Source organism: Chenopodium quinoa, unplaced genomic scaffold (assembly GCF_001683475.1).
Source record: "Chenopodium quinoa cultivar QQ74 unplaced genomic scaffold, ASM168347v1, whole genome shotgun sequence".
Classification (NCBI taxonomy): domain Eukaryota; kingdom Viridiplantae; phylum Streptophyta; class Magnoliopsida; order Caryophyllales; family Amaranthaceae; genus Chenopodium; species Chenopodium quinoa.
Genome location: NW_018742541.1, coordinates 920,116 through 942,529, shown reverse-complemented (window position 1 = coordinate 942,529; position 22,414 = coordinate 920,116). Strand labels below are relative to the sequence as shown.

The window sequence follows — 22,414 nt, the reverse complement described above, 5'->3', positions numbered from 1 at the left end:
GACACGAAGAAGTGTGAATAATAACACCCATGCGTCTTCCATTACTAACGTTAAGATTAAGAATATGAGAATATCAGTATATCACGTGACAAGTGCGACCCACCCTCCACGAATATGGATGAGGGTGTACAGTTCTTCTATGCAACGGATACAATGACACGAATTTTATAAATTAGCTCCACGTAAATTTGTACACTGATTAACTCCTCAAACCACCTACGGAATTTTCCTTTTAGCAGTTGTATAATTATATTGTATTTTCCCAACTCTAAGGCGGCTTATAGTGCCAAAGATTCTTTTACTACCTTCGTTTTATATTATTTACAACGAATTTAATATAAAATAGAGAGAAAAAGTGTCTAATCATTGTAAATAATATGAAACGGAGGCACGGAGTAGTATTTTTATTTGACTAAACTCGACAAAACTGACCTATACATAATTGACTAAATTGTACGAGTAATTCAATATTTCAAACAAAAATTAGTTTATCTGAAATTACATTACATGAGCTAGATCTGAACCGAATGCGTCTATTCCATTATCATGGAAGTCTTCCTTAGAAAATGTTAACCCTTGATCAATTGATAATGATAGGAAAATTAAAGTCCAAAAGATGAACAAAGATGCACCCTTCACAAAATCACAATGATAGCGTCTAGAATAAAACTATGGGAAAGACAATGACATGCATACATTTAGAGATTATAGATAATTGTACAGTCCAACGAACCTTATCTTCATGGACCACCCCTAAAATCAATTTCTCCGTATTTGCCCACAATAATAATTACTACTTTCTTTGCCACTTTCAAGTTTATATTAGTTGAACTCTTCATTTTATTTTAAATACAGTCTATATATACTACATCATGTACTTATCTATTAATAATTTTTTTTTTTTTGACAAGGCATACCAATAATATCAGGTAACCTGAAAATATCATATAAGTCTAAAGTCATGAATTAAATCATACACTTGAACACATACTCGTATCAGATTGGATATCATAACTTACAATAAACCAATAAACCAGGCCATCACATATTCATATTACCAGTTTACCACTAAACTCAATACCGCTGGCTAATAAGATTTTCCTTATAAATACAACCATGCTTCACTCAAACTAGAACACATCTATTTCACTTCTTTTCTTTCCAAACCAAAAATAAACCAAGTTACAAAAATCTTGTTAATCAACAACAACAATCATGTTGGCTATATTTCACAAGGCATTCTCTCATCCACCTGAAGAACTAAATAGTCCAGCTTCACATAGAGGTCCAAAAAAACCCAAATTACCAGAAGCAACCCTTTCTGATTTCATCTCTACTCATGATCCTCAAAACACCTTCTCCATGAGCTTTGGTCAAGCTGCTGTTCTTGCCTACGTTCGTCCTTACCCCGCTCATCCGCTTCATCAACTGTAAGTATTCGTCGTTGTTCTAGAAAATCCAAATTTATCTCCTTGATCGATCATTTGATATGAATCATATGACCTTGTATGATATATGCATATCACTCTTATAAACTTTATCCTAAACTACCCTTGATGAAGAAACTGTATGTACGAGTGATATTCATATCCTTGGTCGATAATTTGATATGGTCTTGTATCCTATGCATATCACTCGTACAAACTTTTTATCTGATATTCCCAAAATACCCTTGTTGAGTCCCTTAGGTTTTGATTGATAGTTTTGAATGATGACAAACAGCTAAGGGAAACAGGTCCTTGAAAGTGTTCGATACAGTTGGGGGAACCAGCTAACATAGAACACTGTTTCCCCAGACAAGTTATTACTTACATGAGTTTTCTTATTGAACTAACTTGTCTTTATACAGGGAACAGTTATATGATAAAAGTGTTATGTACTGGTAGGGAACCAGTATGTACTGTTTCCATGGTTGCTACGTGGTAAAGCAGTCACATACTCTTTATTGTGCATTAACCATGTTACATGTGCAGTAGTTGAGTTGATTCCAAGACTTGGAGCATAGAAGCCTTTCGAAGATATTTCGAAGAAAGATTGTTTGCTCATAATAGAAGTATTCAAGGAAGATTCAAGTCTTGAAGATTACATGAAGAAAAGACGATTTATGCTTTAATATGTTATCTAGGTTTTCATGTAATATGCTCCGTAGTATGCTTGCATGTTTGGGTTATATAAGTGCTTAAAAGTATATTGAAGTATGATATGAAATCTGGTACAAAGTTGGAACAGGTTTCATAACATGTTTCAATTCAGGGAACCAGGTCGGGGAACCAGGTTCACTGTATTCGAGCTGCCGTTTTGGAAAAAGATTTTACAAAAAGATTTTTTCGAAAAGATTATTTTGAAAATATTTTGTGCAGCTGGAAATAAGATGAAATATTCTTGGTTACCTAAAAACTAGGAGTATTTATCTTAATTGATTCTATCTTTGTGATTAAATCAAATAAGATAAAAACTTTCCTAAAATTACAATATATCTTATTCTCTAAGATTGTGTGATTTAAGGAAACTAGGTTTTAGGAATCTAAGCTTATATAAACTCATCTTATTTCACATATTTCGTGTGCCTCTCTAGAAATTAAAAGGAGCAATTATTTGAGAGCATATACTTAAGCACTAATCCCATTCATCAAGTCATATACAAGAGCATTCTAGTACTTAAACTTTTTCTCTTAATTAGCTTCGTAGAAGTGAGATCAAAGGGGAGTTCTTGATTCTTGTATTGAGTCTTTAACAAAGGGGTTAAAGGCTGGGTGAGTGTTTGTGAGTTCAAACACATTGGGCTTACGAGTGTAAGTCGAGAGCACACTCGGAGTAGAGTGTGGGGTTTGCTGGTTCCCGGAGTAGGGAACAGCAGAGTGTTCTTTGTCTTTGTTTTTCGGAGTAGATTAATAAAGAACTTAGGATAGGAGGACGTAGGCCTGAGTTGGCTGAACCTCGTTAAATTTGTTGTGTTCTTTATTGCTTTATTTTATTTCGTTAAATTTGTTGTCTTCTTTATTGCTTATTTATATTCCGCTGCGTACGGGAACCAGCACAACTGGTTCCTCACACATAATCCGAAAAGAAGCAAAATTAGCCAACGATTACTTAACACTCAATTCACCCCCCCCCCTCTTGAGTGCCCATTGAACCTTCAATTGGTATCAGAGCCTAAGCTTCTCGAAAGAGTAACATCTAGAGGAGTTAAGAATGAGTACTCAAGAATTAAGTGCAATCGGTTATGACAACAAGTCACCCAAGTTTAATGGAAATAATTATGCTTGGTGGAAGAACAGGATCCAGAATGTTATCATGGGTATTGATTATGAATGCTGGCTCGTAGTTAAAAATGGTCCTAATATCATTCTCAAGACAGATGTTGAGGGGAACCAGGTTCCCAAGAAGGATAGCGAATTGGTCACTGCTGATTACAAGTTGCTGGAGAAGAATGCTAAGGCAATGTCAATACTACAACAAGCAATAGGTGAGACCGAAACAAATCGTATCTCTGGCTGTAGTAGTGCTAAGGAGATATGGGACACCCTTGAACTTGCGTTTGAGGGAACCAGCGAGGTAAAACGGTCTAAAATTGATTTAATCATGTCTAAATATGAATTGTTTGCCATGAATAAAAATGAAAAAATCAATGATTGCTTTCGTAGGTTTATGACTATTGTAAATGATCTTAGATCTCTTGGTAAAAATTTATCTGACGAGGATCTTGTGAGAAAATTATTGCGTAGTTTAACAGATGCATGGACAGCCAAGGTAACAGCAGTATATGAAGCAAAGGATCTGTCTACCTTGTCTCTGGAACAGCTGATTGGTTCCCTTATGACTCATGAGATGCTGATTGACTCTAAGTCTGAGAAGGAACCAGCAAGAGGCATGGCGCTTAAGGGAACAGTAGAAGATGATGAAGATGAAATTAGCATGATTGCAAAAAGATTTGAGAGATCTCTTCGAGATCAAAGAAAGAATTTCAAAGGTAAGCATTTTAAAAACTATAAAAAATCTAACTCTAATTCTTCTTCTACAGGATGTTTCAAGTGTGGAGAAAAAGGACATCTTATTCGAGATTGTCCTAAGTGGAATGACAAACAGTCTAAATCCGGAGATAAACAAGCATACAAGAATGCCATGATAGCTTCCATGTGGGGAGACTCTGACTCAGGGTCAGATGAAGAAGAAGGATCATCCAACTCAGATGTTTGCCTAACTGCCTTTACAAACATCAAGGAAAACAGCACTGGTCCAGGAACCAGAGGGGGAACCAGTACATTCAACAAATGCTTTATGGCAAAGAAGGATGTACTACATGAACGCAAGGTAAGCTTAGAGCAAATTAGAGAAGATATGCATGAATATGATAGAGAAAATATGCTTGCTTGTATTGATTCCTTACTAGATGAATGCTATAAACTAAGTGAAACATACATAACTTGCAAAAGAGAATTAAAAGAAAAACGTGGTGAATGTAATATTGCTATTGCTAGTTGTGATCATCTAGAAGGAGTCTGTTATGAACTAAAAAATCAAGTAGCAGAACTAGAGGTTGAATTGGACAAGTGTAAAGTGGAACTAGAAAAGGAAAGATCGTTTGAACCAATTGATGGTGAAGAGGATCTGACCTCCTGGTTCCCTAGAGACTTATCAACCACTAGTGATACTCTTGATTTTTCAGTAGCTATAAGTAAAGCAAATTCGTGTACTAGAACTTCCTTGTTGAAGGCCTTTGAAACATTGGCTTACAACCTGGAAAACTCTCACAAGGAAATTGCTTCACTTAAAGCTGCACAGTTCACTGTTTCCCCTACAGGTACCAGTGTAGATGTCAGTAATACGATTGATAAGTATGAAAGTAATATTTGTGATTTGCATGCGGAAATCAATCAACTGAAAAAGGACAAGCAACCAGTGATTGTTGACATGTCTATTGACTCTATGGTTTCAAAACTTAATCTACAATTCGAAGCTTTAAAAAGTAACTTTGATTTTCTTAAAGAGAAAAACGAATTGTTAACTAAAACACTTGAAACCAGAGAAAAAGAACTTAATGATAGTCATAGACATGTGGACAAATTATTGAATGCTCAAGAATCCTTAAATTACCTGACTTCATCAAGAGGAAACAGAGGAAAAGTTGGTCTTGGTTATACTAGACAGAGAACCAGGACTAACTGGTCTCCCAGAGAAACCACCTGGATCAAAGAATATCAACGAGGCAAGTATGTCATGACTAAAGAAATGCATGTGTGTTTTCATTGTGGTAAAAATGGACATAAGATACATGAATGTCCAGCTAAGAAAATTAGTGCTAATAAGAACAGCAAGGGTGTAAAATATGTGTGGAGAAGAAAGGATCAACAAGATGTTAATGTTGTTGAAAAGGGACCCAAGTATGTTTGGGTTCCTAAAACTAATGTTTGATTTGCTCTTGCAGGCTAGAGTGAAGGGAGACACCTATTGGTATTTGGACAGTGGTTGCTCAAGACACATGTCCGGGGATAAAGATCAATTCCTTTCACTAGTGGCCTTTGATGGAGGAAGTGTCACCTTTGGGGATAACAACAAGGGAACCATCACTGGTTTAGGTAAGGTTGGTAAGACACTTTCTAACGCAATAGATGATGTTTATTATGTTGAAGGCTTGCAACATAATCTCTTGAGTATTTCTCAATTATGTGACAAAGGTAATATAGTTGAGTTTCAAGCCAACCTATGTCACATAGTTAACTCACAAACAGGAGAACTTGTATGTGAGGGAACCAGGAAGCATGATGTTTACATTACCTTCTTAGATAAAATCCCTCAAGACAAGTCCATCTGTTTGAGAGCTGTTTCTGACAATAATCAATGGATTTGGCATAAGAGGTTTGGACATGCTAGCCTAACACTTCTAAACAAACTTAAAACACGTGACTTAGTTGTAGGCCTTCCTAACATTAAGTATGAAGCTGATAAAGTTTGTTCTGAATGTGTAAGGGGGAAACAGGTCAAAAATTCTTTTAAGTCTAAAACTGTTTTGAGTACCAGCAGACCCTTCGAACTTGTACACATTGATTTGTGTGGTCCCATGAGAGTACAAAGTCGAAGAGGTCATAGATATGTCTGTGTTATGGTTGATGATTATTCCAGGTACACTTGGGTAATGATGTTACACACAAAGGATGAAACGTTTGAAGAATGGGTAACATTGGTGAAACAAGTGGAGAACCAGCTCACCCACAAGCTGGTCTCGGTAAGATCAGACCATGGTACTGAATTTGAAAATGCTAACTTTATTGATTATTGTAGGGAACATGGAGTTAATCACAACTTCTCAGCCCCTAGAACACCTCAACAGAATGGTGTTGTAGAAAGGAAGAATAGAACTCTTGAGGAGATGGCGAGGACGATGCTCATTGAGAGTGGTCTCCCAAAGAGTTTTTGGGGAGAAGCTGTTGACACTGCTTGCTATATATTGAATAGAGGTCTCATTAGACCAAAGTTAAATAAGACTCCCTATGAACTGCTTAAAGGTCGAAAGCCCAACATTACATATTTTCGCATTTTTGGATGTAAATGTTATGTGCATAATAATGGGAAGGACCAGCTTGATAAATTTGATCCTAGAAGTGATGAGGGAATCTTCCTTGGATACTCTTCTCACAGCAAAGCATATAGAGTCTTTAATAAAAGGACTCTTCGTGTTGAGGAGAGTGTCCATGTCATTTTTGATGAATTTAACATGTCTTCTGAGATTGCGCAGGTACAACCTGATGAAGTGATTGGATTGATGGATTTCACGGGGAACCAGTATACTGGTCCCACGGATGAAGTGCAAGCAGATCTAGGCCTACCAAATACTCCACCAGATGATAATGATGAAGTGCCTAGAGAAGAAAATGAAGATAATGAGGACTCTGAAGGGGAACCAAGTCCTGATGGTTCCTCAAATAATAGACAGGTAATGAGTTCAGGGGGAACAGAAGAAGGTACCACCCCTGAACCTGAGGTAAGTAATGATAGAGGAAACAGCATGAATGTGAATCCTCCTGGCTCCTCAGAAGAAGGAGAGATCCATGAACATGCTGGTTCCCAACTTAATGAGAAAGCACAAAACAGTCTTAATTTTAAAAGTTATAGATATCAATCTTCTCATCCCACTGATCAAATAATTAGTGATATAAATAAGGGGATTCAAACGAGAACAAATGTTTTTCAAAACTTTTGTGCTTTCTATTCTTTCTTGTCTAATGTAGAGCCTACTGACTATAAAATGGCATTGACTGATCCTGATTGGGTACTAGCTATGCAAGATGAGTTAAATCAGTTTCAGAGGAACCAGGTTTGGCACCTGGTTCCCCGTCCCAAGGAAAGATCAGTCATTGGCACTAGATGGGTCTTTAGAAACAAGTTAGATGACCTTGGTACTATAGTCAGAAACAAAGCAAGGCTAGTGGTGCAAGGGTACAATCAACAAGAAGGAATTGACTATGATGAGACGTTTGCACCAGTAGCTAGGCTAGAGGCTATTAGGATTTTAATTGCTTATGCTGCTCACATGAATTTTAAGCTGTTTCAGATGGATGTAAAGACTGCCTTCCTCAATGGATATTTAAAGGAAGAAGTATATGTGGAGCAGCCACCTGGTTTTGAAGATGCACTGTTCCCCCAACATGTGTACAAGTTGGACAAAGCATTATATGGGTTGAAACAAGCTCCGAGGGCTTGGTATGAAAGATTGTCCAATTTCTTGATGGCAAATGATTACAAGAGGGGAACAATAGACAAGACCTTGTTCATAAGAACCAGGGGGAAACACTTGATTGTAGTACAAATTTATGTTGATGATATTTTATTTGGTGCTACTAATCAGGTTTTATGTGATGAATTTGCTAATCTTATGCAGAGTGAATTTGAAATGAGCATGATGGGAGAACTAGGATTCTTCCTAGGGCTGCAGATTAAGCAAATGGATGATGGAATAATGATCCATCAACAAAAGTACTTAAAAGAGTTGCTGAAAAAATTCGGCATGGAGAACAGCAAAGCTTATGATACACCTGTTCCCCCATCTACAAAATTAGATGCTGATCTTAAGGGAAAAGATGTTGAAGCTTCTCTTTATAGAGGAATGATAGGTTCTCTACTTTACCTAACAGCTAGTAGACCTGACATTGTGTTTTCTGTTGGTTTGTGTGCTAGGTTTCAAAGCAATCCAAAGGAATCTCACTTGAAGGCTGTTAGAAGGATACTTAGGTATCTTGTAGGAACAGCAAATCTGGGATTGTGGTACCCCAAAGGCAGTACCATTGATCTTATTGGATACACAGATGCAGATTATGCTGGTTTCTTAGTTGATAGAAAGAGCACATCAGGTATGGCACACTTTCTTGGCTCTTGTCTAATTTCATGGGGTTCTAAAAAGCAAAATTCAGTGGCCCTATCCACAGCAGAGTCTGAATATATAGCTGCAGCTTCATGCTGTTCCCAGCTACTGTGGATAAGGAACCAGCTGAAAGATTTTGGTGTTATTTATAAAAGTGTTCCTATTTTCTGTGATAACACTAGTGCAATCAACATTTCAAAGAATCCTGTGCAACACTCCAAGACAAAACACATTGAAATAAGACACCATTTTTTAAGAGACAATGTGGAAAAAGGATTGGTGGAGATGTTGTTTTGTAAAAGTGAAGATCAAATTGCTGATATCTTCACAAAGCCTTTGTGTAGAGAGTCTTTTTGTAGGTTAAGAGTCCTTTTAGGTCTAGTTAGACTTTAGGTATTGGCTTCAATTACTTCCTTCAATGATTGGTTAGAATGGTATTCTCTTGTATAGTGTGTGTACATACTTATGTTGATATCTTTCAAGTGTTGTGTAGATGGTTCAAAATCTCAAAAGGATTGAGAATCATTGTTGTAAGAAACAGGTGAAATCAGGCTGAATTGCCAGAAACAGCGTGACATGGTTCTATACAGGTACCAGCAAAGGAAAACAGCAGACCAGCTCTGATATGTCATCCGATAATATCTTTTATTTTTGGAAGATTACTATAAGATATTTCCTTTTGGAAGGAATTTATCTTATTTCAGTTATTTAATCCCATATAAAAGGCAAACATATCATATGCCTTATTTATAGTTGGTTGAGATAATTATGGTAAAAGATAATTACCAAAATTTTTGATTTCAATTTAAAAATATCCTTTACAGTTGCTTTTTATTGGCTCAACTAACTCTTTTCTTTCCTTCTTCTCTCTTTGTGCTTCATTGTTAAAAATATACACTAACCCTTTGTGCAGATCATCAATCATCATCACTCGAAATTCTCTCTCTCTCTCTCGTATGCTTTAAATTCATCATTGTTCATTTGGTTACTGTTCACTCAAGGAACCAGCTCAGTCTCAGGGGGAACATCAGATGGAAGCATAAGTGTCCTTAAGCCCGAAGTTGGAGGAAATTCAGAAAATTCAGAGTGAAGAGGATGAAATAGAGATTGTTGGTTATTATGAGGAAACACCCATTGCTAAGACCATGGTACGAAGTAGAGTAACTCAATTAAAGAAGTTCACTGAGAAGGTGCAGGAGGAACAGTCCATTGACGCTGTTCCAGGAACCAAGAGAAAAAGGGTACCAGCAAGAACCTCCTTGCTTGATTGATGTGATGCTAGTTTTACACTCGTTATGCAACAAGGAGAACAGTTTTGCACTCGTTTTGCAACAAGGAGAACATTCTGAATCTGTACATATCTCTCATGCTTTCTTTAAAAAAAAAAAAAAAAAAAAAAAAAAAAAAAAAAAAAAAAAAAAAAAAAAAAAAATAGAGGAACCAGCAGGTCAGGAAGTGGTTCTGAAACAGATTGAAGAACCATGAGAATATGCTTAGTAAGATAATGCGATTGGTTCAAGTAGAGCATGATGACAAGGTTGAGTGGGATGAAGAGGAACCAGATGATGATGCAGAAGATGTTGCAAAGTTCGAGGAGGAGGAAGGGAACGAGAATGATGATGAGGAGTGATGCTGTTTCTGTTCTTGTTTCCTCACCCTCATGTTTATTCTAAAATAACTGATTTTGTTGGTCTGTCTACTTCTCTCCATTCCATGAACTTTCTTTTTGGATGGATTTGGGCTTCTTTGGTTGAACTTTGTTGGCTTGTATGAACTACTAACTCTGCTATGGTATGAACTGTTTGACTAATCTCTTTTTGCAGCATAATGCTTGAATGGTGGTTGATGCCATTGTATGGATAAGCACATTAACTTGTGCACATTGCTTTTACTTGTGGATACTTTTTAATGATGCCAAAAGGGGGAAGTAGTCTGAAGTTGAAGCCTAAGGTTTAGCTAGTTTAGATTGAGTCAGTTTGAGTCTTTTTATTTCGTATTTTCTATTTTCTGTTTAGGGAACCAGTTGGCCTAACTGACTTGTTCCAAAGAGTTTTGAGTCCTTGAAGTTTTTGACGGTTTTTCTTTTTGAGCATGTCCACAGGTTCAAGAACATCAAGAGTTTGTCATCATCAAAAAGGGGGAATTTGGTATCAGTAGTCTGAAGTTGAAGCCTAAGGTTTAGCTAGTTTAGATTGAGTCAGTTTGAGTCTTTTTATTTCGTATTTTCTATTTTCTGGTTAGGGAACCAGTTGGCCTAACTGACTTGTTCCAAAGAGTTTTGAGTCCTTGAAGTTTTTGACGGTTTTTCTTTTTGAGCATGTCCACAGGTTCAAGAACATCAAGAGTTTGTCATCATCAAAAAGGGGGAATTTGTTGAGTCCCTTAGGTTTTGATTGATAGTTTTGAATGATGACAAACAGCTAAGGGAAACAGGTCCTTGAAAGTGTTCGATACAGTTGGGGGAACCAGCTAACATAGAACACTGTTTCCCCAGACAAGTTATTACTTACATGAGTTTTCTTATTGAACTAACTTGTCTTTATACAGGGAACAGTTATATGATAAAAGTGTTATGTACTGGTAGGGAACCAGTATGTACTGTTTCCATGGTTGCTACGTGGTAAAGCAGTCACATACTCTTTATTGTGCATTAACCATGTTACATGTGCAGTAGTTGAGTTGATTCCAAGACTTGGAGCATAGAAGCCTTTCGAAGATATTTCGAAGAAAGATTGTTTGCTCATAATAGAAGTATTCAAGGAAGATTCAAGTCTTGAAGATTACATGAAGAAAAGACGATTTATGCTTTAATATGTTATCTAGGTTTTCATGTAATATGCTCCGTAGTATGCTTGCATGTTTGGGTTATATAAGTGCTTAAAAGTATATTGAAGTATGATATGAAATCTGGTACAAAGTTGGAACAGGTTTCATAACATGTTTCAATTCAGGGAACCAGGTCGGGGAACCAGGTTCACTGTATTCGAGCTGCCGTTTTGGAAAAAGATTTTACAAAAAGATTTTTTCGAAAAGATTATTTTGAAAATATTTTGTGCAGCTGGAAATAAGATGAAATATTCTTGGTTACCTAAAAACTAGGAGTATTTATCTTAATTGATTCTATCTTTGTGATTAAATCAAATAAGATAAAAACTTTCCTAAAATTACAATATATCTTATTCTCTAAGATTGTGTGATTTAAGGAAACTAGGTTTTAGGAATCTAAGCTTATATAAACTCATCTTATTTCACATATTTCGTGTGCCTCTCTAGAAATTAAAAGGAGCAATTATTTGAGAGCATATACTTAAGCACTAATCCCATTCATCAAGTCATATACAAGAGCATTCTAGTACTTAAACTTTTTCTCTTAATTAGCTTCGTAGAAGTGAGATCAAAGGGGAGTTCTTGATTCTTGTATTGAGTCTTTAACAAAGGGGTTAAAGGCTGGGTGAGTGTTTGTGAGTTCAAACACATTGGGCTTACGAGTGTAAGTCGAGAGCACACTCGGAGTAGAGTGTGGGGTTTGCTGGTTCCCGGAGTAGGGAACAGCAGAGTGTTCTTTGTCTTTGTTTTTCGGAGTAGATTAATAAAGAACTTAGGATAGGAGGACGTAGGCCTGAGTTGGCTGAACCTCGTTAAATTTGTTGTGTTCTTTATTGCTTTATTTTATTTCGTTAAATTTGTTGTCTTCTTTATTGCTTATTTATATTCCGCTGCGTACGGGAACCAGCACAACTGGTTCCTCACACATAATCCGAAAAGAAGCAAAATTAGCCAACGATTACTTAACACTCAATTCACCCCCCCCCCTCTTGAGTGCCCATTGAACCTTCAACCCTTAATGAAGAAGATGTATGGTATGTACGAATGATATGCATATCAACGAGATAGATCGTGTAATGACTAATGACTATTTTTGGGTTGTGTAGGTTATTTAGTGGAAATGATGATATATATTGCTTGTTTAAGGGGAGTTTGGACAATTTGTGTGGGTTGATAAAACAATATGGATTATCAAAGAGTACAAATGAAGCTATGTTGGTGATTGAGGCATATAGAACACTTAGGGATCGTGGGCCCTACCCAGCTGATCAAGTAATTAAGGATCTTGAAGGCAGATTTGGGTTTGTTGTTTATGATAGTAAGACTGGAACTGTCTTCACTGCTCTGGTAATTTTACTTGCTCTTATTAATAGAAAGTTGCTTTTTTTGGTAATTTTATTTTTAGATCTATTATTATGCATGATTAATTACCTCATTTCATTAACCATTTTTATAATTTGTAGTTACTTTATGTATGTAATTAATCATATATTACCTCAATTACAGGTTATGTGCAACGATTTGACATAAAACAGAGTGTTTTATGTCAAATCGTTGCACATAACCTGTAACGGAGGTAGTACTTGTTTAATATTTTCTTTTTCTTGACCGCTTGCTAAAAGTTCGAATATGATGAACTGATAATATAAGGTGATACTTTTTTTGTTTTTTTGGGTATGGAGAAAAGTGGTATCTTAGGATTCTATATGGTGTTTAGAATTTGTAATCATAATCTTGTTTTTGACAGTCCCAATATATTTAGAATTAGTTGTCTCATTGTTATTACACTAACGAGCTAAGTATCTAAACTCTCATATAGTTTTATTTTCTTTGATATAATACAAAAATATAGAAAAAAAAAAACTTTTCCAATCATATCTTCCATGACCATTAGTTCATTTAAGTGTTGTGCTACTCTTGTCAAAAATTAAAAAAAAAATAAATAAAAAGTGTTGTGCTACATGACATGCATCAAGAAAAACTAGTCACTAATTTAAATGGATAACAATTTCATCTAACATTATATTTTATCATTTTAGTATACAAGAGTATATGTGAATGTGTAATGATCACATTCTAAGATCAGGGGTTATTCAAAATATCATAAAGGATCGACTGCATGAACCAAATATTATTAATAGACCAAAAGATCAAATTGATATCTCATATTATCTTGTTTTATGTTAAGGGTTCGGATGGAGGTGAGAAGCTATATTGGGGAATTGCTTTGGATGGTTCAGTGGTAATTTCGGACGATTTGGAGGTTATTAAGGCTGGCTGTGCTAAATCTTTTGCTCCTTTTCCAACAGGTGAGAGATTCCATATCTTCTCATTTCTAACTGAATTTGACTCTTCTTCTGAAATATGTTTACACGTGTTCATTTTTATGAAAACCATGCTTTTTTCCACCGTTTTTAGCTTATCCTCTTCTTTTTATTTTTTTTCCTTTTTATTTTCTAGGGTCCTTGGGATAAGGGTATCTTATTTAATTATGTGTACAGAGTCTACAGACGGTCCAATTATATACTTGCCCATGACTCTTAGGTTATGATTTCGAGCTCTACCAACTAAATTTGCTGGGTTAATATAGAGAGATTTCTTTACCTCCTTTCTCTACTTTTAAGCATTGATTAGTGATCATTCGATTTGGGATCTATTCTCTTCAGCTTAATTTCAATTCACTTCACTTCAGTTCAGTTTCTAATTTTCTTTTTTTTTTATAAACAATTCAGTTCAGGAAATCAAAACATACCCTGAAAGAGACTCTTAGAATGATGTGAAATAAGTTCATTAAGAAGCTCTAAAGTAAAAGTCGAATTAAAAGTGTGCAGAGTAAAGGTTACGGCGTAGATCTTGTTTTGCTATGGTACATCAGTATTATATGAACTACTTTGTATATGCTAAGAAATGTGGAGATCTTATTATTAAAAAAGATGACAATAATAGGCCACGTAGCTTTGTTTCACGATGCCACCATAACTTCTTTAGTATCATTAAAGATCACTAAAGGCGAAATGCTAGAATATCTACCGTGCCTATTAATTTGAGATGTATGACATCATGGTTTTATAGTTGTATGCTCACGAGTCACGGGTTTTGATATAAGTATGGAATGTAACAAGAGAAGTCTATAATTATTGCGGGCTATAAAGAATTTGGGCCACAACCTAACAATCTTCACCCTTAAAGATAAATTTTAGAGGCGAGGTTGTATAATCCCAAGAGAGCCTTACAATGTTGAAGTTCCACAAAGTTCAAACGATAACCAAACTTATTGGTAGGAAGCGGCTTTGTAAGCATATGATTTCTTGATTGTGACTAAGGAAGAGTCATCATGAACCATATATAGTCCATAGGAAGTGGCATCTCCACTAATGATAAGTTGTCACAATCTTTAACCCTTAAATTATGAGAACCAACCAATGCAAATGCTATTTCTAGCCCTAAAAGCTAATTTTTCATCATTAATATGAAACTATAGATAAGTGACTTTTAAGAAAGGAATCATTAATAGTGTTGTAGTTGACCAAACTTCCCAAGTGAATGCAATCCATAAATGGTGGTGATGCCTTTTAGCATTAGGATGTGATGCAAGGAGCTCTCTCAAGAAGGTTGAGCTAGTAAGTCCTACGGCCCTACCATATTGAACCTCCCGACTAATGATTTCGTGTCTAGAAATATGAGATTGTTGGATTATGGCTCAAATTCTTTCAGCCCATTATACCTTTGGAATTCTCTTGTTATGATCGAGTTTAATTAATTCCTTATCATGAGCATACGCTAGAATAATTGTCATCTATCTTATGTCAAATATGCTAGATATCTAGCATTTTTTTTTGTACCTTTACTTATTTTGGATTCATATATTCAGAATAAGATACCTTGGAATTTTAATTTGGCAATGTGAATGAGAGATTCGTTGTGCAATGTTATGGTCCTTATTTTTGGAACAAGACGCTTCTCCACGTTTCTTGGCTTGTGTACTGCATAGTCACTATCACTAAATATTTACTTATTTAGAAGCTGAGCTTTCATTTTAGAACCAGAAATACGCTTCATAAGTGGATCAGTGTAGTCCTTGTTTATATTATCTAATATGTACATAATTTCACTTCCACTTCAGAGCTCCTTGTCGAGTTTAATTCCAAATATCGTGAATTCGTGAGAGTTGTATTTTCACCCTCCCTTACACTTTCTAAAAGGCGGTATGATTCTTACCGTATATCATTACTAGACTAGCTAGAATTTGTAAATTACATAGAAAATTTAGTACATACCATTGAGCCAATCTCTTCATGAGGATCATCATTAGCCTAGTTAGTTAATTATTCTAGGCTGTAGTTCCATTGAGATCAAAAGGCTCAACTATTGCATAAAGTGACGTAAAGTTCTTGTTTTTGGTTTGGATTGGGCAGGATTTATGTTCCACAGTGAAGGGGGACTGATGAGCTTTGAGCATCCGATGAACAAAGTGAAGGCAATGCCAAGGGTGGACAGCCAAGGGGTGATATGCGGAGCAAATTTCAACGTCGACAAGTTTAATCGCATCAATAGCATGCCTCGTAGTGGCAGCGCCACCAATTGGTCTAAGTGGGATGCTCACATGAATGAAGCTGTTTGATCCCATACAATACTCTAGATTGCTGAACAATAAATCGATCCTTGCTGGTATCTTATGTTTAAGTCTTTGACATGTAAGAATTATGAGAAATGATCATGCCATAAGTTGTACATATAAATACCTCTGCCTTCTTTTCTTCAATTCTTGTTTTCTACTATTTATGTAATAGCATACGGGTCAATGACTGAAATTATTTGTCTCTTGAGCTGTTTAGTATGCTAGCTGTTACATCTTGATTGCAAAATCGAACATAACTCAATTCGAATTTAAACTAAACGAATTAACCCCATTTAACCTAAATCTTGAGATAGCCTCATATGAATATGAAAGCCTCATCATATGAACATGAATTTTGCTTTGTACCATTCACTTAAAATCGACACATATATATTTCTAACAAGCATGACAAACTTTATGTCCTTTTTACGAGCATTGAGACTTAAAATCGACATATATATACTCCTTGGTAGGGGTGGGACTTCGTTCTAGCAGTTCGGTTTGACCTCGGTTTGAGTCGGTTTTGGTTTGGAGCGGTTCGGATTGAAACGGTTTAGTTTAGCTGGCGGGTCGGTTTGGTTCGGTTTGGGTTAGTCACGGCTCGGTTTGGTTTCGGTTTATTTCTTTGCGGTTTAAATTCGGTTTGGGTCATAAGCGGGTCGGTTTATAAACGATTCGGATTATGTCGGTTCGGTTTGATACGGGTCGGTTTAAGGGGCGGGTTTACCCGGGTCAATGTCAGTTCGGTTTACAAACGGTTTGGATCAAGCCGGTTTGGTTTAAAATGGGTCGGTTTAGGGGCGGATTTACCCGGGTCAATATCGGTTCGGTTTATAAACGGTGCGAATCATGTCGGTTCAGTTTGAAATGGGCCGGTTTAGTAGAGGGTTTACACAGTTCAATTGGTTCGGTTTATGAACGGTTTGGATCATGTCGGTTCGGTTTATAAGCGGTTTGGGTCATGAATTGAATTCATGATTGTTTTAAAGATCGCGTCATGACCATGATTTAATGAGTTGATACTTATAATACGATAAATCGATAATTAAGAATGTACAAATATTCAATTAGATTGATCAACAAGTGTTTTAAACTTTTAAGTTTTAATAATCAGATATGTAAATATGTTTATCGATTGTAGATTTGTAGTACATACCAATAATTCAATGAGGCAATGATACTTATGATAGTATGATAATGATACCAACCATACATTCGTACGATATGATATACATAATAATTAATCTATAATTACATATACATTAACAATATCGTATTGAATCAATTTCCATTTCCAAACATTGCATTTCTTATAAATTATAACTTACACGAGATTAAATGGATTCGTTATTTAGTTTTTTACTTTATTTAGATTACTAACTCAAACAACTTAATAAGTTAAATGGACGAAATCACGAAATCACTAATTAAAGTGGTGATGAAAGCATTATGCAATACTAATGTACGAATAGTCAAATATACAACGGTTAGATTGAATGCCCATGAAAAACAATGGTTAGATTTTCATTACTTTATTAGTTATTAGTATTATTACTTATTAAGTTATTATTAGTTTTATAGTTTATTATATATACTGATATACAATCACAGACTCACAGATGTCAGATATTGTCATATTGATGAGCATTAAGCCATTAACTCATTAAGTCATTAACTATGTCGTATTGAATCAATTTCAATTTTGAAACATTTGCGTTTCTTACAATTTATAACTTATAAGTAATAAACTAATAATAATACTAATAATAGTAATAATAATAATAATAATTATAATAATATTATAATAATAGTAGTAGTAAACTAATTAACAAATAATTATACTAACAATAATAATAATAATAATAATAATAATAAATAATTAAAAAAAACGGTCAAAAAGACCTAGAAAAGCACAAAGAAAATCTAGACCGTTAGATCTAGATGAATATTCTAGAATCTACAAAAAAAAATGAACGGTTAGATCTAACTTAGATGTTGAGATTGAATATGGACGGTTAGATCAACTGAAGTAAAACCTAAACCTAGAAAAAAAAACCCACTCTCACTCTCTCAGCCATTCTCATTCACTCATTCAGCCGTTTCTCTCTCAATCTCACAATCTGTCATAGTTTATCTCTCTAACTTCTCAGTTTCTCACTCTTTCGTTCTGAAATTCTCAAGAATCTCAAGCTCAATTTCGTTTCATTTGTGTTTTGGATCTACATTTCTGATTTCTAGCTTTACATTCTCGTTTTTTTGTTAATTTTTGTTGTTTTCGTTTTGATTTTTTTCGTTTTTGTTCCGGTTTGTTTATTTAGGGTTTTTGTTTTCGTTTCATTTGTGTTTTGGATCTACATTTCTGATTTCTCGCTTTACATTCTCGTTTTTTTGTTAATTTTTGTTGTTTTCGTTTTGATTTTTCTCGTTTTTGTTTCGGTTTGTTTATTTAGGGTTTTTGTTTTCGTTTCATTTTTGTTTTGGATCTAAGTTCTGATTTCTGATTTCTGATTTCAAATCTTCCTCTCCTTCAAGCCGTCAAACCCTAAGGTAATTTTTTTGTTAATTTATTCGATTTTTTGTTAAGTTCTCCATCTTCAAATCTCCTTCAAGCCGTCAAAGGTAATTAATTTTTCCTTTTTGTTTTTTTTTTAATACAGTTTTTCTGTTTTTGTATTTGATTATTGTTGTTGTTCTTGCTTGAATATAGTCGAAATATGCCTAAAATGAGTAAAATCTGTTGTTGATTGTATTTTTGTTTTTTACGGGAAAATGGTAGATTTGTGCTGTTTTGTTGTTTATTATGCTCGATTTAAAAGTAATGATGATGGGTTGTTCAGATTATGTGATTATTATTGTTGGAATACATGCATTGTTTATTTATTGGGATTTTAGCTTTATATTTTTAACCCATATTGTTGGAATACAAGCATTGTATATGATTGGTTTAAAGTTAGTACTTAAAATGTACACATATGTGACTGTATCGTATATAACTTTCTATATTCTGTTAGGATATATGTTGTAATCACGTTTGTTGTATAATTCTGAATTTTGAAACATTGACTAGTGCAAATAAAATTCTGAAATATGAACTATCTATTTAGTTGAATTTTGGTATTGAGTGAATAGGATTCACTGTCGTGACTTCAGTGTCAGTCACATGAGACAATGCATGCTTAATTGCTCACTATTAGTAGAATCTGTCACTTAATTTGGTACTTATAAGTTATAAATGTTGTTTTTTTTTTTTTTCAGTCATGTCTCGCGAGTATGATGAATTTGACTATGAGAGGCAATCAAATTTTGATACTGTTAGCTCTCAAGCTGCCTCTGTCTCGGTTGATGATGCTAGTAATACCGGCACTATCAATCCTTCTGTTAATAAACGTCAAAGAACCGCAGGTATATGGAAGCATTACACTTTTTTTGTAAAGACGATAGGTAATGAAAATGTAGATTATGCTCGTTGTAATTTGTGTGGCAAAGAATATAAAGCACCTGGTAAAGCGGGTACTTCAACTTGTAGAGCTCATATTAATGCATGTTTGGAAAAGCATGATCAAAAAACTTATTTACAAAAGTTTGCTAAAGCTATAATCTGCCATGCATATCCTTTAAATATTGTAGAGCATGAATATCTTAGGGAACTTCATGCATATTTGAATCCTAAGGTGCAGCATGTTTGTAGAAAAACTATGTTAAAGTATGTTATTGCTGAGCATGATAAATATAAATCCTTGTTGCTTGAGTCTTTGGCTAATGTTTCTGGTAGAGTTAGCTTTACATGTGACTTGTGGACTGCATGTACTAACCGAGGCTATCTCACTTTGACTGCTCATTATGTTGATAACAGTTGGTCTCTTAGGTCTAAAATTTAAAATTTTAGATATTGTGGCCCTCCCCATACTGGTGTTGAGGTTGGAAAGTTTGTGTTTAAACTGATTAAAGAGTGGAACCTTCAAGGTAAGGCTTTTTCAATGACTGTTGATAATGCTCGTTCTATGGATGTTATGGTTGAATATTTGAAAAAAAGAATTAATGCAATGCTCTCCTCTTCCTTGTAATGGGAAATTCTTTCATGTTCGATGTTCAGCTCATGTTTTAAATCTTATTGTTCAAAGAGGTTTAAAAGAAGTTCATGAAAGTGTTGAAAAATTGCGTGAGGTTGTTAAATATATTGATGCTTCTGATTCTAGATTAACTCAATTTGAGAATGCTTTGTCTGAGTTAGATTCTGCTTTTAATGGTAAGTTATGTCTTGATGTTGTGACTCGTTGGAATGCCACTTATACAATGCTCCGAAAAGCCTTAGAAGCTAAGGATGCCTTGATTCTATATACTAGTAGGTTTTTGGGTATTTCTTATAGACTTGATGCTGATGAATGGGATACCATTCAAAAATTTTGTGATTTCCTTCAGCCATTTAATGATATAACTGTGTTATTTTCTGGTACCGAATTTCCCACTTCTAATTTGTATTTTGTTAGTGTTTTAAAAATTGAGTACGCTATTACTCAAGCCTTTAAAGACCCTAAACTTGCACCCATGGCAGCAGTTATGCTTGAGAAGTTTGAGAGTTATTGGGAGGATTATAGTTTGATACTTTCAGTTGCTATTGCTCTTGATCCTCGTTATAAGTTGTTTCGAGTGAGACATATGTTGAACTCGTTGTATAATGATGAGGCATGCGACGAAAAGATTATGATGATTAAGGAAGCTTTTTATGACCTCTATAAATTTTATTCTACTGCATCTAATACAAGCTGCAGAAATCCTGCCTCTTCAAACACAGCTCAATCTGAAAATTCTAATCGTACGTTGAGATCTCAAAATATTTTCACGGTATTTATGTTATACAATATACTCAATATTAATGGTAGTCTTCTATTTTTATTTGTAATGTCATAATTTAACTTTTATAATAAAAAAATCTGTTGCAGTTGCGTGAGGTTGATGACGAATGTGATGATTCAACTAGATGCCCTCTGGCTGATCTTGAGGCATATTTGAATGGACCTCGTTCGCGATTAATTCAAGGGGAACATTTTGATGTTCTCAAGTATTGGGAATCTCAAGCTTCTTCTCTTCCTATTTTAGCTAATATGGCAAGGGATGTTTTGGCCATTCCTATTACATCGGTGGCCTCTGAATCTTCTTTTAGTTTGGGTGGTCGTATTTTGAACAAATATAGGGGTAAACTTTTGCCAAAGAATGTTGAGGCATTGGTTACCACCCAAAATTGGTGTCGTGGTTATCAAGCGGATGTTGAGGAAGACGTCCTCCTTATTGGTAAAGAGATTGAAGCCGAAAGTGCTTCATCTGCATAACTGGTATTTGTGTCTCATTGTGGTTTATTTTATCTTGAAAAATCGTTGCCCTTGTCTTTTATTTTCAGACTTGCTGGCAGCATTTTTCAAGACTTTTAAAATCGTTGCCCTTGTCATTTATGTTGAGACTTAAATAGTTAAATGTATTTTGGTACTTGTTGGCAGCATTTCTCAAGTTTTTGTTAAAACAACCATTGCTCTCTGAGAGCAATTTTAAAAAACAAAAGCTATAATTTTGAAGTTGCTTGAACTTGTTATGAGCTGCTGCCTGCTGGTAGTGCTTTTGCCTTTTGGTTGATGTCTCTGCTGAGTTGTTGCTGCTGCTGTTTTGTTGCTGCTGTTTCTTATGCTTGCTGCTGTTTTGTTGCTGTTGTTTCTTATGCTTGCTGTTTTAATTTTTCTTGAATCATCGTTGCCCTTGTCATTTATGTTGAGACTTCAATGTATATGTACTTGCTGGCAGCATTTTTCAAGTTTTAAGTTAAAACAGTCATTGCTCAGTGATGATACGATAAACGTAAATCTGAGAGCAATTTTGAAAAACAAAAATAAGTTCCTGCTGAGTCCCTTCTGCTTATATTATTCCTTGCTTCGGATAAGTTGTTGATCTATTATTGCGTGTGCTGGTTCCTGCTTGTTGCTGCTATTTCCTCTGCTCTTGGGTGCTGGGCTGCTGCTTCAAGATTCTGCTTCCAAATCACTCACATTCTCACTCCTCCCTTCATCTTATCATGTATCATTTTTTGCAACCCTAAACTTGATGATGTTTCAGTTGATAAATCTGGAATCTAATCTGGGTAGTAGTGATAGTAGTTTCATTATGTATTGGTATATGTATTGTGAATTTTAATCAATGAAAATGGTGAGTTTTTTTAATTGCTTGTTGATATTACTCTAATTTTAATGTTATTTATCTCCAATCTTGTGTTATCTTATTGGATGATCATGAATATCAAGGAACAATGAAGATAATTTGGGTGGACTTTATTACTGGAATGAAAAGATACAAATGATATATCTTGTAATTAAAATAAATAAGTAATCTAAAACGATATTAATAATGTCGTTGGCCTAGATCTAGGTGATATAAACCTTTGTATAAACCTAAGCCGTTTGATTAGATCTACATTTATTAACATTAATTATTTAATTGTATTTACTATTTAGCCATTTAGGTTGTAAATAATTCAATTTGAATTAAGCAGTTTGTAATTGGATAAGTTTAAACAGGTTGCGATTCGAAAACAGTTCGATTTTAACGGTTTAACGGGTTATGGCAGTTCTGTT

At 34.9% G+C, this 22,414-nt stretch overlaps 1 protein-coding gene across 1 annotated transcript; it reads left to right on the top strand.

Moving 5' to 3' along the window:
• The first annotated feature begins 919 nt into the window (after positions 1-919).
• On the top strand, positions 920-16,008 carry LOC110720129 (stem-specific protein TSJT1-like). Its single transcript, XM_021899132.1, has 4 exons — positions 920-1,430; positions 12,289-12,529; positions 13,371-13,491; positions 15,598-16,008. The coding sequence occupies exons 1-4, from the start codon at positions 1,216-1,218 to the stop codon at positions 15,801-15,803; spliced, it is 783 nt and encodes a 260-aa protein (XP_021754824.1). The 5' UTR covers positions 920-1,215; the 3' UTR covers positions 15,804-16,008.
• The last annotated feature ends 6,406 nt before the right edge of the window (positions 16,009-22,414 follow it).

Excerpts from the sequence above, each read along its gene's own strand:
- LOC110720129 (XM_021899132.1), top strand. The coding sequence starts at position 1,216 with ATGTTGGCTATATTTCACAAGGCATTCTCTCATCCACCTGAAGAACTA. Across the intron at positions 1,431-12,288 it reads GCTCATCCGCTTCATCAACT|GTTATTTAGTGGAAATGATG; the intron begins GTAAGTATTCGT and ends TGGGTTGTGTAG. Across the intron at positions 12,530-13,370 it reads GAACTGTCTTCACTGCTCTG|GGTTCGGATGGAGGTGAGAA; the intron begins GTAATTTTACTT and ends TTTTATGTTAAG.